The sequence below is a fragment of the Hylobates moloch genome, unplaced genomic scaffold, assembly GCF_009828535.3.
Source record: "Hylobates moloch isolate HMO894 unplaced genomic scaffold, HMol_V3 SCAFFOLD_6, whole genome shotgun sequence".
Classification (NCBI taxonomy): domain Eukaryota; kingdom Metazoa; phylum Chordata; class Mammalia; order Primates; family Hylobatidae; genus Hylobates; species Hylobates moloch.
Window position 1 is genome coordinate 53,214,643 of NW_026652281.1, and position 15,021 is coordinate 53,229,663.

A 15,021-nucleotide genomic window follows, 5' to 3' on the forward strand; every position below is an offset into this window, starting at 1 on the left:
AAATAACCTTATCAGAATGGAAATGGAAAAGAATTATTCCTTTTACAATAGAAACGAAACCCATAAAATACCTAAGAATAAATTAAGCTAGATAGAAATGAAAGAAGAAAAATAAGATTGTATTGAAGGGCATACAACAGAACCTGAAATGATGGAAAGTTCTATTTTCCTTAAAGGAAAATACTTAATATCATGAAATTATAAATTCTTCCCATTAATCTAGAAACTCAATGCAGTTCAAATCTAAATTTTGTACTTTTTGTTTCATTTTTGGAAACTGACAGTAGCTAACATTTATTGAGTGCTTACAATTTGCTAAGCATTATTTGTTTTTATCTTATATTTTTTCACCCAGTAGTGAATAACAAACCAGCCAGGCAATATTTTAACATCTTATATGCATTAATGCTCACAACCTGACAAGGAGGTAGTAGTATTAATTTAGTCCCACTTTACAGGTAAGAAAATGGAAGCAAAAATCAGTTATGTAATTTCTCAAGCTCACACAATTAGTAAGTGGCAGGATTCGAACCTAGATGGTCTGGCTCAGCTAAACCAGCAAGCTATTTTGGCTTCATCAGGAAGAATACAAATGTCATAATAATCAAGAAGCTTTTGAAAAACAAGAAAGATGGGAGCTACATATTCTAACAAATATTAGAATTTAAAGTCATTGTAATCACATGGTATAGTATTGACACAGAAGTAAACAGATCATGGGGACTTCAGAAACAGATCCAACTGTATATGGGAACTTAATGTATTATAAAGGGAAAAAGGGCTTATTTAATGGGCAGTGTTACAATTCCAGGCGAGAACTAAGAAAACACATAGGTTCCTGTTTCACACAGTATATTTAAAATATATTTCATATGATTAGAAGATACCTAAAAATTAAAATTATAAAAGGAATTTTAAAATATATGAGAATCAATACATATTGCCATGATATGGAAAACATTATTAGGCAAGATAAGAAATACAGAAGTCATTAAAGGGGAAAGAAGGACAGCTTTAACAGCTTAATAGTTTCTATATGACCACATATACCATCTACAAAGATCAAAGAAACAAGATGACACTGGGAGGAAATATTTGCAATAGATTTGGTAGAGAAACTGTTCTATATGTCATTTTAAAAAAGACAACACAGCAGAAAAGAGAACAAAGGATACAAATTAGAAGTTTGTAGAAGAGGAAATGACTATAGCAAATAAATATAAGTCTGGAGAAGTTATGACTTAACTAAATGTTAAATTCTAAAACTGCAGAAGTGAAAAATCTAGTGTAGTTAAAATTATCTTTGGAAATTCCTTAACCTGCACATAAACTATAATACATATTTGAAAATATAAAACCTGGTACTCTACAAATTCTGTGCATACTAAACTTCAAGAAGCACTGAACAGAGCAATGAAGACTACAAAATATATAGCTGTCTGAGCCGTCAAATTTTTCTGTCTTTAGGATACCTATCAAAACAGTAGAGGAAGATGCAGGGCACATAGAAAATTCCTCTTTTCCTGCAGATTTTATTCCATTTTTTACAAAGTAGAAAACCTATATAAGCTTAATATTTATTAATAGATTTGTTTATTTGGAAACAATGTATATAAAAGAACCTAATGAAAAGCTTGAAACACAATTGGACCTCAACAAAGTTTGCTGGGTCTGAATTTAAATCTTGCTTATTAATTAGACCCACATATATACTGTTCTTTGAAAAGTTGTTTAGAAAATCTTGATTGGCTTCCTTTCTTTCCAAGTTGGTATCTTCTATATGGCTTAGTGAACAGCTGTCGCACTGTTGTCCTTTACACTGGTTTCAAGACTCCTCACCCATAGTTCTGGAAATATGTGCTGAAGGAAGATAACATGTTTTGTGCCCTAAACTTGAAAAAAATTAGAACAATTAGTAACATCCTAGGCTGACTAAGGTGTGGTAAATAGGCAGTCTTGTACACTTTCGATAGAAGCGTGAAGTATTTAAACCTTTTGGAAAACCTTTTGGAAAAATTCATTCTGTAAACTTTTTCAAGAGAAATGAAAGCACCAGTCCTGTGTGGCGAACAATGAAACTAACACAAATGTCCATCAATAGGGAAATAATGGAAGAAATTATGCTATTCCTACACTGGGAAAAAATATTGTGTCTCAAAAAAAAAAAAGTAGTTACTAGGGGTGGGGGTGTGGAGGAAAAGAGGAGATGTTGGCTAAAGAGTACAGACTTTCAGCTGGAAGATGAATAAGTTCAGGGGATCCAATACACAGCATGGTGACTATGGTTAACAGTACTGAATTTTATACTTGAAATTCACTTCAGTGTCCTCACCACAAAACAAAACAAAACAAAACAAAAGGGTAAACAAGTGAGGTGAGAGATGTGTTAACTAACTTGATTGTGGTAATCAATGCCCAAAACATACGTATATTGAATCATCATGTTGTATATCATAAAATCATATAATTTTGTCAATTATGGCTCAATAAAGCTAGAACATTTTAAAAAGAAAGATCTATATGTATTGACTAGAAAAGTACCCATGATGTTTTTCTAGAAATTGTTGATAATAGACAAAATATAATACTATCTTTGTTTAAAATTAGTGAAAACTGAAAGCCTAACCACAAAAAAAACAAACCTATATGTATGTGTATATGTTTGCATAAGACTTTCAAAAGTGTGAAAAATATTTCCCAAATTGTTGTCATTGGTGGCCACAATCAGATGGGTAAGGGAAGAGCAAGACAATCATTTTACTTTTTACTCCTTTGTTGTTTGAAGGCCTGATCCAAATGAGTGGTAATAGGAATTAAAAGAAAAAGACAATTGAGAGCTGTCATACAGAAATGGAGTGGGGAAATTTGACAACTATTTGGATGTGGGTGGCAATCAAATGAAGAAGTCAAAGATGGCTCAGCGATTTCTAGGCTGAGTGACTGAGGGATCATTTATAGAAACAAGGATATCATGAGAAGGTGAAGTGACTTATTTTTTATTGTTACCAGAGGAGAGACAATGAGTTCAGGTTATCAATCAAAGCTGTGCTGCCTCTTGTTTCAAATAATAATTGCTCCAACAGCAAAGCTATTTGCCTTGGTCTTAAAACCTCAAAAAAAAAAAAAAAATGCTGCTTTAACGAGCAAATGTAGGGTATGTGAATTATATACCGTAAAGATTGTTTATATGATGCTTTATTGTTTCATTTTATGGGATTTATGGAATTAAAAGACTGTTGTCTGTTATTTTACCTCATCCATGCATATTCTAAGACAAAAGGACATTTCCTTTTGAATCAGAAAAAAAAATTATAAGAATTGAAATTAATCCCAAACACACAAAGAAAAGCTTTCCTATTGTATACAGAGTGGCAGAGACTACAAAATATGACCTGAAGAATTTTTACTACATGTTTCTTTTGTGTTGTTTTAATATCATTATTCCTCTTGTAATTCAATGCCTACTAAATTATTAAGAGTATATTGCTGCTAAAAATAAATTCTATAGAGGCAGCCGCACAAACATTTTTAGATCTAGGAATAGCTTATGTACTTTTATTCCATAGAAAGCAGCACTAGAAATTTAGCCCCATCGAGAATATATTTCTTGCAAATATTGCCAAAATGCTAGGTGAATTTATTTCTATATAATTAAATTTCATGTTGGGGCTGAAGCAGAAGTGCTTAATTCATAGGTATGAGCTTTTCTGCACAGATAAATGAGTCAACAGTCACCTGAATCAATCATTTTAATTTTAATTTCCAGTTAGGTAGAAGTCAACTGCTCTTGCACTCTTATTCTCCACTCATCATTGATTATGTTTTCACTTCAGATAGTATTTCCATGTTCATATTTCTTAGTTGAATTGTGTGGAGACTTCCATGGGAAATGTTTTTATATTCCATTTGTTATCCATAATCTGAATTAAAACAGGACATTTCTGTAACTGCCATGTTTTTGAGTCTAAAGAATTTCATAAATTTCAAAACCTTCAGAGAACTAAGTGATTATGAGACTGTATGAAATCAGAAGATTATTTCTTTTATTGACTAATTCTTATAATTTAGGTTAAGCTATATATGGTACCCCTTTGGAGAAAATAGAACAAAGATAATAAATTTAATATTTTTTATATTTCATGTTTTCCAGAAAATAAACACTGCTGGAACTAGTAATGCAGAAGTCCCCTTGGCTGATCCCGGAATGTACCAGCTGGACATTACATTAAGAAGGGGTCAAAGTTTAGCTGCTCGAGATCGAGGAGGTAAGAGCATAAGAGCAATATCACCTAGAAGCTTTTTTATGTGTTTATGACAAATCTGTTTTCCATGTGATCGCTTGAGTTATAAAAAGTTAACTAGAATATAATTCTTAGAAGCTTGAATTCAAAGATGCAGTTTGACACATTATTTGACTCCTGTGACCATGGTGGAAGAGGTTTTGATGCAAGTTCCAAAACTCTGACTTATTCCCAACCCAGACAGCAAAGTCCCTATCAAACTGCTGACAAATTAGACTCTACATCATATGTAATTACTGACATAACTGGTTACATAAGTGAGGCATATATTTGAAGCCATGTCAGAACTTACCTTTTGGTAGACCTGAAATTCTTTTTCTACATATATTTGCTCAGTTGAATCTGCTCACATTGCAGGAGCCAGGGCTAATATCTCTCCAAAACTTCAGAGATTCCTAAGAAGTGATCTTTTGAGGCCTGGTCAGATCTGGCAGTAGTCTCATGGTGGATTAAACACATTTTGTAGGGCATGACGAAGGATAAGATAAGGCAAATACTCTTAAGTTCCCGGATTCCAAATCCCAAGGCAATCTCCTGATGAACTAGGATAGGCCACATAAGGGATTCCTTGAACCCAGGATAGAGGCAGGACCAAGGATAGACCCCAGATAGCTGTGTAGCATCCTTTGCACATTTTGAATATGAGCACTGCAGGAGGTGGATACGTTGAGGGCCCTGAGAGCCCCCAATTCCAAAGGAGGCTGAGTTTGGGTGTAACTCCTCCTGCCAGGAGGAAGGAGAGTCCCCAAGCCTTGCTAACTCATTGTTAGACAACCCTGAGAGTGCTCCTGGCACCAAATGATCCTGTTTTGTTCCACCTACCCTATTTGATATCATATGTAGGGAGTAGAAGGAACCAGATTAGGGCTGCAGTTTTAATTTGTCTGCTCCTGGCACCAAATGATCCTGTTTTGTTCCACCTACCCTATTTGATATCATATGTAGGGAATAGAAGGAACCAGATTAGGGCTGCAGTTTTAATTTGTCTTCTATATCTAAAGGAATAAAATAGAGAAAAATAATTTAATACAATACTAGAGTATTTTATGACTAGGAACTGTACAAATATTAGATTCAATTGTTAAGTAAAAACTAGTAAATGTCAAACATTCTTGGCTGGGTGTGGTGGCTCATACCTGTAATCCCAGCATTTTGGGAGGCCGACATGGGAGGATTACTTGAGGCCAGGAGCTTGAGACCAGCCTGGGCAACACAGTGAGATCTTATCTCTGCAAAACATTAAAAAAAGTTTAAAAAGACATTCTTAGTGAGGAAATATGTGATTGATAATATCAGAATTTAAAAAGATAGGGGAAGTTTTCAAAATAACTGTCTGGTTTAGTAGCTAAGGACACATGTTTATTGAATTGAACTACCTGTTTCCAAAGAAGATACAATTAAATTAAATAAAGAACATAATGCAAATAACGAAGTATTATTTTGCTATATTTGCAGTGAATACAACTTTTTTTAGTTTTCAAAGTGCTCTCAGTTGTATCATTCAATTTAAAACAGAATTGGACTTGGCAGCAGAAAATCAAAATTTTAGTCCTACATATGCCCCCAACAATTTGAAATGCATATATATTTATACAATAGTTTATTGTAGCATTGTTTATAATTATAAAATATAGGCAATAATCTAAATACCCATAAATAGGGGAGTGGGTTGAATAAACTATGGCATATCTACATGGCGGAATACTATGGAGCTGTAAAAATAAATGATGAAAATCTCTAGAAATTGATATGGAAAAATGTACAGGATGTATTGTGAAGTTCACATAAGCAAAGTACAAAAGAGTATCAACAATATGCAACATTCTATGTAAGAAAGAAATACATAAGAATTTGTGTGTTGTCTTCCCATTTCTACCAAAAGAAATACAGAAATCAAAAGCTAGAAACGAATGAAATTGGTAACATACAGAATGTAGGTAAATAACAGATGGCAAGAATGGGAGATGGGAATGGGATAAAAGGGATGAAGAGGAAATGACATTTATCTGAGTCAATTTTCTTAATTAATTTAGAGTCTTTAACTATGGCAATATTTTAGCACCCCAAAATACATAAATAATTAAAATCAACCAGGATGTGGGAGGAACCCATAACAATAATCTCATCTGAAGGGGATAAGAAATAAAACCACTAACCTAAGTAGCTATGTAAAAGAGTATTTGAATTATACCTATAGGCCTATTTTGGAGCTATTGCAGGTTCGGTTCCAGACCACCACAATAAAGCAAATATCACAATAAAGCAAGTCACACAAATTTTTTCATTTCCCAGTGCATATGAAAGTTATATATATGCCATACTGTAGTCTATTAAGTGTGAATAGCGTTATTCACAAAAAAAGCATGTCTGAAATATGTATGTACCTTAATTTTAAAAATCCTTTATTACTAAAAAAAAATGCTAACAATCATCTGAGCCTTCTGTGAATGATAATCTTTCTGCTGATGGAGGGTCTTGCCTGGATGTTGATGGCTGCTGACTGATTAGGGTGGTGGTTGCTGAAGGTTGGAGTGGCTGTGGCAGTTTCATAAAATTACACAACAGTGATGTTTGCCACATTGATTTACTCTTCCTTTCACAAAAGATTTATCTGTAGCATGAGATGCTATTTGATAGTATTTTACCCACAGTAGAGCATCTTTCAAAATTGGAGTCAGTCATCTCAGACCCTGCTGTTGCTTTATCAAATAAGTCAATGAACTATTGTAAATCTTTTGTCTAAAGGAATAAAATAGAGAAAAATAATTTAATCTAATGCTAGAGTATTTTATGACTAGGAACTGTGCAAATAATAGATTCGATTGTTAAGTAAAAACTGGTAAATATGAAACATTTCAACAGTGTTCACAGCATCTTCACCATGAGAAGATTCCTTCTCAAGAAACCACTTTCTCTGCTCATTCATAAGAAACAACTCTTCATTTGTTCACATTTTATCATGAGATTGCAGCAATTCAGTCATTATCATTACTTCTAATTGTAGTTCTCTTAGTATTTTCACCACATCTACAGTCACTTCCTCCACTGAAGTCTTGAACCCCTCAAACCCTCAAGTCATCCATAAGGGTTAAAATCAACTTCTTCCAAACCTGTGTTAATGTCGAAATTTTGACCTCCCCTCATAAATCATGGATTTTTTTGTTGTTGTTGTTTTAGAGACATGGTATTACTCTGTTGCCTAGGCTGGAGTAGAGTAGCACAAACATACCGTAACCTCCAACTCCTGAACTCAAGCACCCTCTCGCCTCAGCCTACTGAGTAGCTAGGACTACAAGTGTGTGTTGCCATGCCCGGCTATTTTTTTCTTTTTTTTTTGGTAGAGATGTGATCTCACTATGTTGCCCGGGCTGGTCTTGAACTCCTGGTTTCAAGTGATCTTCCCCCTTTGGACTCCCAAGTTGCTGAGGATACAAGCATGAGACACTGTGCCCAGCCAAGAAATGTTCTTTATGGCATCTAGAATGATGAATCCTTTCCAGAAGGTTTGCAATTTGCTTTGTCCAGATCCATCACAGCAACTATATATAGCAGCTGTAGCCTTACAGAATGTATTCTTAAATAATAAGCCTTGAAAGTAGAAATTACTTCTTGATCAATGGGCTGCAGAACGGATGTTGTGTTAACAGGCCTGAAAACAGCACTTATCTCCTTGTACATCTTCATCAGAACGCTCTGGTGACTAGATGCATTGACAATAAGCAGTAATATTTTAAAAGGATTCTTTTTTTTCTGAGCTGTAGGTCACAACATTGGGCCTACTAAATATTTAGTAAACCATGCTATAAATAGATATGCTGTCATCCAGGCTTTTTGGCTTCATTTATAGTGCACAGGCAGAGTAGATTTAGCATAGTCCTTAAGGGCCCTGGGATTTTCAAAATGGTAAACCAGCATTGGCTTCAACTTAAAGTCACCAGCTGCATTAGCCCCTAACATGAGAGTCAGCCTGTTCTTTGAAGCTTTGAAGCCAGGCATTGACTTCTCCTCTTTAGCTATGAAAGTTCTTGATGTCATCTTCTTCCAATAGAAGGCTGTTTCATCTACATTGAAAATCTGTTGTTTAGTGTAGCAACCTTCATAATTATCTTGCTGGATTTTCTGAATAACTTGTGGCAGCTCCTTGCTCTTTCATGTCATGGAGATGGCTTTTTTCCTTAAACCTCAGAAACCAATCTCTGCTAGCTTCCAACTTTTCTTCTGTAGCTCCCTCATCTCTGTTCATAGAATTGAAGAGAGTTAGGGACTTTGTTCTGGATTAGGCTTTGGTTTAAGGGAATGTTGTGGCTAGTTTGATCTTCTATCCAGACCACTCACTTTCTCTATATCAGCAATGAGGCTGAGTGGCTTTCTTATTCATGTGTTCACTGGGGTAGTGTTTTAAATGCCCTTCTAGATCTTTTCCTTTGCATTCATAACTTGGCTACCTGTTTGGAGCAAGAGGCCTAGCTTTCAGTCTGTCTCTCCTTTTGACATGCCATTCTCACTAAGTTTAATCATTTCTAGCTTTTGATTTAAAGTAAAAGACATGTGACTCTTCCTTTCACTTGAATACTTAGAGTCCATTGTAGGGTTATTGATGGGCCTAATTTCGGTAATGTTGTGTCTCAGGTAATAGGGAGGCCTGAGGAGAAGGAGAGAAATTGATAACAGCTGGTCGGTGGAGCAGTCAGAACAAAAACAACATTCACTGATTAATTTCTCAGTCTTCTGTGAGCGCAGTTCAAGGGGCCTCCCTCAAAACAATTACAATAGTAATGTCAAAGATCACTGATCACAGATCATCATACAGGTATAATAATAATGAAAAAGTTTGAAATGTTGCAGAAATTACCAAAAGGTGACAGAGACATGAAGTGAGCATATGCTGTTTGAAAAATGGTGCTGATAGACTTGATCAAGGTAGTGTTGCCATAAACCTTCGATTTGAAAACAAAAACAAAAAACAAAAACCCTTGGAAGCACAATCAAACAAAGTGCAATGAAATGACGTATGCCTATACTGTAAAACTCCAGATAAAAAGAGCTATACATAAATGTATGTACTGCAGACCATGATTATTGATTCTGAAACTACTTAATGTATATACCATTAAGTAGTATATACCAGGAACAAGCAAATTAGTAACATGACAATGACAGTCATGATTCTTATTGTTGGAGATAGTTATAAATACAGAAAGTAGGCAGTCTAGAATGAACCCTGTGGTGCTAAACAGGTGTCAGTATGATCTAATGATTTTTATTAATATATATACAGATATATAGAAATAAAAATGTATGGAGATATGTGTGTGTGTGTGTGTGTGTGTGTGTGTGTATTTCCTAATCTGTCTGCTGAGAGGGCCTGGAAGCAATGACAAAAGTATAATGACAAAGTAGCAATGAATACATTTGGCCACGTATTGGTTTCTCAATGCAATTTCCCCAATAAAAGTAATCAAGGCTCCTGGAGAAATGGTTTATTTCAGACCTGGGACAGGGAAAGTATAATATGAGCCTGGATCATTTTTGCAGTGCCAGAAAGTAAGAGAGTGCTCAAAAATTGATGGCAAAATGTCAAAATCACATAGGAGCCAACTTAAAGGAACATTTAATGACCAAAGCTGGGACAATTTCAGCAAAAAATAAATAATGGTTGTATTAGTCCGTTCTCACACTGTTATAAACAATTACCTGAGACTGGGTAACTTAGGAAGAAAAGAGGTTTAATTAACTTACAGTTCCACAGGCTTAACAGGAAGCATGACTGGAAGGCCTCAGGAAACTTACAACCATGGCAGAAGGGGAATCAAGCATCTTCTTCATGTCCTGGCCGGAGAGAGAGAGAGTGAGAGGGGAAGTGCCACACACTTTTAAACCATCAGATCTGGTGCGAATTCACTCGCTATCATGAGAACAGCATGGAGGAAACTGCCCCCGTGATCGAGTCACCTCCCACCAGGACCCTCCCCCAACATTAGGGATTACGATTCAACATGAGATTTGGGTGGGGACACAGAGCCAAACCATATCAATGGTAATGATGGAGTAAAACCCATAGAATAAGATAAATATCTCTGAGCTGATAAATAATTGAAGAAATAAGTGGAGGAGAAGGTATAAGCATTTCTTATGGTAGAATTCCAATAAAAAAATGTAGAAGGGAAAATTGAAATAGAAAGTCACCTTTTAACAAACACCCCAGTAACAATAGTAGGCAAAATATCATCAATAGATGCTAAAATTATATGTGTACAGTTATGATGTGAAACAGAATTTTGCAGCATTTCGAAGTATTTCTCCACGAGCTATGTAAGAACTACGAAGAGAAAAATAGTAACTTCACAATGGGGAAAACATGGAGGACACCACCTTAACCAGGTGGTCAAAGTCAGAACTGAGAAGACATGCAGACATCACGAACTCCCTGACAGGATGCACTGAAAACAGCAAGTCATTTCTGTGGCATTCTTGTCAAAGTGCAGAGCCTCAATGTAATCATGAGAAGACATCAGGCAAACTCTGGCAACATATGACATCAGTTATCCTAGCTAAGTAGCTCCTACCTTTTGGACAGTGTATGTTTAATCTTGTTTCACCATTCCCTGTGCCTCCACAATTTTGAGTCTGGGTCTCACTGTGTGTGTGCCATTGATTTTCTTATAGTATCAAATTATTCTCTGCAGACTTCTCTGCCAAAAAATACAAAAACAACTTTCAGTGGAATGAGAGAGCCATGTACTTAAAAAAAAAGGGACAGAAAATATTACTTTGTGGGAATGAAGAACATCCAGAAGTGTTTAAAGTGCCAACTCCAATCCAGCTTCACTAGTGTACTTACTTGCCTGGCATTAGTGAAATTTTTGTTGGGTAAAGATAAAAATAAGAAGAGGTATTTAAATAGATAAAATGACCTGAGTTAAGGATTGATTAAATATTTATCTTTGACCCATCTATGAATAACAGATGTGTTAAACATTTGATTGGATAGATAGTATTAGGTCACTTGAGATTTGCGAATTTATATACATATAATTGGTAGGATAATTAGATGGAGATAAATAGCTTGAAATGAGAAGACAAGCTAGGAAGCACTGCAGTCATGTGGAATATAATGTTGAGAGCTTGAACTGGAATTATGGGTGTGGAAATAGAGAAGGAAAGTAACATATAATAGATGGTTCAGAGGAATGTCTGATAGGACTCGAGATCAATTGGATGAAAGGACTCAAAAAAAAAATAACTATTAAGGTTTTAAGCCTGGTGATGCCTGGAAACCACGTGGTGGTTGAAACAAGATGAATGTAGAGAAAACACTTGTATAACTATTAGAATTAATGAAAATTGAACTCATCACTCTGTGACAAGAATGCCCTTACCTACTACCCAGCAAAATCAAAATGGTTATGCCTCCTATGTCTCATATCACCATTTCACAGAACAGTGGAAGGGAAAAACTAATTTCCACCACTGCCACATTCACTAGAATGTGGTTTGTACTTCTCCAGAATCTCATTTCTACGTAATGGGCACTGAAGTGGCTCAGCAGCCAGAGCTGCCCATCATTCTTCCATTTCTACACCTATTTTCCAGAAACAACAGCCAGATGGCTTCTTGAAATGCTACTGCCTTTTCCTGAGTTTTATTGTCTTTGCTTTAAGTAGTGTGATGAATTAGAAAGTACATGATCTTGGGTAGTCTGACACACATAAGTTCAAAGTCAGGTTTCATATTTTGTTAGCTATGTGACTTTGAGTGAGATATGCAATTTCCCTGCTGCAATTGGAAAGTTCCAGATTTAGCAAATAAAAATACATGATGCCTAGTTAAATTTAAATTTCAGATAAATAATGTATTATCTTTTATATATATCTTTTATATATATTCATATGTATGAATATGTATCATATAATATCTGGGGCATACATATAGTAAATTTTTTATCATTTATTTGAAATTTAATTTAGTGTCACTTTATCTGGCAGCCCTATGAAATTGTGATGTACAGTTATTATTTTTAAAATCATTTATATTTTCATTAGGTTGGGTTTTTAGGAACTATACCTTTTGGCAAAGACATCTACATTATAATCTATCAGATTTTGAATATAATGTTTTGACATGGCTATCTGTATTGTTAAAAAATTTAAGAGCAATCTGTGTAAATATATCTGGAATAGCCATTTTCTATCATTTGATTTCTTGAAATTTGGGTCATGGAGGATATAGTAGTTTCCTTGAGCTGCCTTAGCAAATTATTCCAAACTTGGAGGCTTAAAACAACAAAAAAGTTATTATCTCAAACCAGGACTCCAAAAATCAAGATGTGGTAAGGCAGCATTCCCTCCAAATGCTTCTCTCTCTCTCTCTCTCTCTCTCTCTGTCTTTCTCCCTCTCTCACTTTCACTCTCACCCTCACTCTCAGAGATAGGGTCTCTGTCATCCAGGCTGGAGCGCAGTGATATGATCATAGCTCATCGCAGCCTGAAACTCCTGGGTTCATGGAATCCTCCCACCAAGCCTTCCCAGTACTTAAGACCACAAGTGTGAGCCACTGTGCCCATCTGGGAGAATTCTTGACACTTTCAACTTCTGGCGGCTGCAAGCATTTCTTGGCTTATAGATGCATCACTATAATCTCTGACTGCATCTTTGTATGACCTTACCCTCTGTGACTCTGTGCCTTATATCGCCCTTTCCTTTCTCCTGTAAGGACACCAGTCATTAGATTTAGACCCCACTCTTAATCCGGGATGATCTCATCAGGGTCTTTAACTTAATTACATCTTCAAAGACCCCATTTCCAAATAAGGTTATGTTCACAGTGACTAGGGGTTAGGATTTGGACATATCTTTTGGGAGGACCCAAGTTAACACATTACAGGAAACAATTCCTTTTCTTCATGTACTAGGAACTAATTTAAATGATCAAAAAAATGACTGACAAAGCCAGCCTCCCAAAAGATGGGGTATTTCCCCGCCCCCTGTGATGAAATCAATACATGAAACTGGAAGTGAGTGTCAAGCAGTGCAGTCTTTATTCAGTGACCATGAAATTGAGAAGTGAGAGCATAGCCCACAAATTGATTTCTCAATTAGTAAGGGGTGAGGGGGTTAAAATATAGGGTTCCTCTAATGAAGGGGTTGGGCATTAAAAGCAAGGGGAGGAATAGTCATGTCTTCCAGATATGGGTGGCCTTCTTTTTTTTTGGTCATTTTATGGCTTCTTCTGGTCATTGTCATGGTGATTGTCAGCTGTCATTGTGCTTCTGGGAGCATTATTTAGCATGGAAGTGAGGTTATAATGAAGCTTGAGGTCTTTTTGAAGTTGTTCAATGGCTATCTTGGTTCTAACTAGTCTCAGCTTGCCTAGTTACAAAGGAAACTTTTTATCACAGGTGTTGTGTTTCTTAAAGATAAGCAAAGTTTAGGCAGGGTAGGAATTCAGGCTATGTCATGTAGGCGTTACACTGGGTAACAAAAAGAACCTGCTTATTGTGATTCTATTTATAATAGTGTTAAAAAAGAATCCTGTGTTGAGCAGATTTAGAGAATCTCATTCACTCCCCTCTGAAACTCTTCAAGTCTACTCTGTGAGTTTGATGTGTCATTGCTAAAGAAAAGTTTGCAAGTGTTGTGAGAAAAATATTTTCAAGGTGGAATAAGAATGTAAAAGCCTGGGGAATGGGAAAGGTTTTAGAAGTTTACCCCCAGTGAAGTTTCACTTTTTTCACAGTGTACTGAAGTCTCACTAATTGAGAACTTCTACCAGATATAAGGCAGCCAGATCTGAGAAAAATAAATTGTAGGACATTTTTTAAAAAGCAATTCAATTTGATAAAACTGAAACATATTCTGTGTTTTAAGTGTAAACAAAATCTTTTTCAAGTTAGAGGGCCTGTCAGCAATTTTGTCCTTCGAATGTAATTTATGAAAGCTCAGAGAGAGTTATTCTCTGATTGAGGAAGTCATAGTAATATTTCTAGTATGTATTATGCATCAGGTATGATGGTTGGCATTTGCATATATATTCTCTGATCCTAACAAAATTGGTCATACGAGCAGCTGCCACCTTACCACATGTGCTCACGGTTTGCTATTCAGGTTCCTCTTTGTTTTCGATCCTTGGGAATTTTCTTTAGGATAGGATGGACAATGATATGGTTTGACTGTGTCCCCACCCAAATCTCATCTTGAATTGTAGTTCCCATAATCATGTGTCATGGGAGGGACCCAGTGGGAGGTAATTGAATTGTGGGGGTGGTTACCCTCATGCTGTTCTCATAATAGTGAATTCTCATGAGATCTGATGGTTATATAAGGGGCTTTTCCCCCTTTTTCTCATTCTTCTCTTCCTGCCACCATGATTGTAACTTTCCAGCCATGTGAAACTATGAGTCAGTTACACTTCTTTCCTTTATAAATTACCTAGTCTTGGTTGTGTCTTTATTAGCAGTATGAGAACAGACTAATACAGCCATATATCCCAGTTTTTCTGGAAGCAGTTGTGTTTTTTTACCTGTTGACTGACATAATTGTTAATAGTACCCCATTTTACTCTCAAAAGGGCTCCAGTTTCAGAGACATGGAATATACTGATGCTTCCTAGAATAAATTTCATTAAAGTTCATCAGAAAATTAAGTGTTATGGTTGATCCTTTTTTCCCAGGAGGAAAATGCAACTTGCATCATCAGAGAAAGTTTTGTCTCTGAGCAGGTT

The 15,021-nt window shown here is 35.8% G+C and overlaps 1 protein-coding gene across 4 annotated transcripts in view; it reads left to right on the forward strand.

Annotated features, from left to right (window-relative positions):
• Positions 1–15,021, forward strand: part of MCTP1 (multiple C2 and transmembrane domain containing 1) — a 591,691-nt gene that overhangs the window by 280,872 nt on the left and 295,798 nt on the right. For all 4 annotated transcript variants that reach the window (XM_058440711.1, XM_032156816.2, XM_032156817.2 and 1 more), the window contains exon 2: positions 4,151–4,265. In XM_058440711.1, coding sequence (XP_058296694.1) covers positions 4,151–4,265 — 115 coding nt within the window. The remainder of the gene's footprint in view (positions 1–4,150; positions 4,266–15,021) is intronic.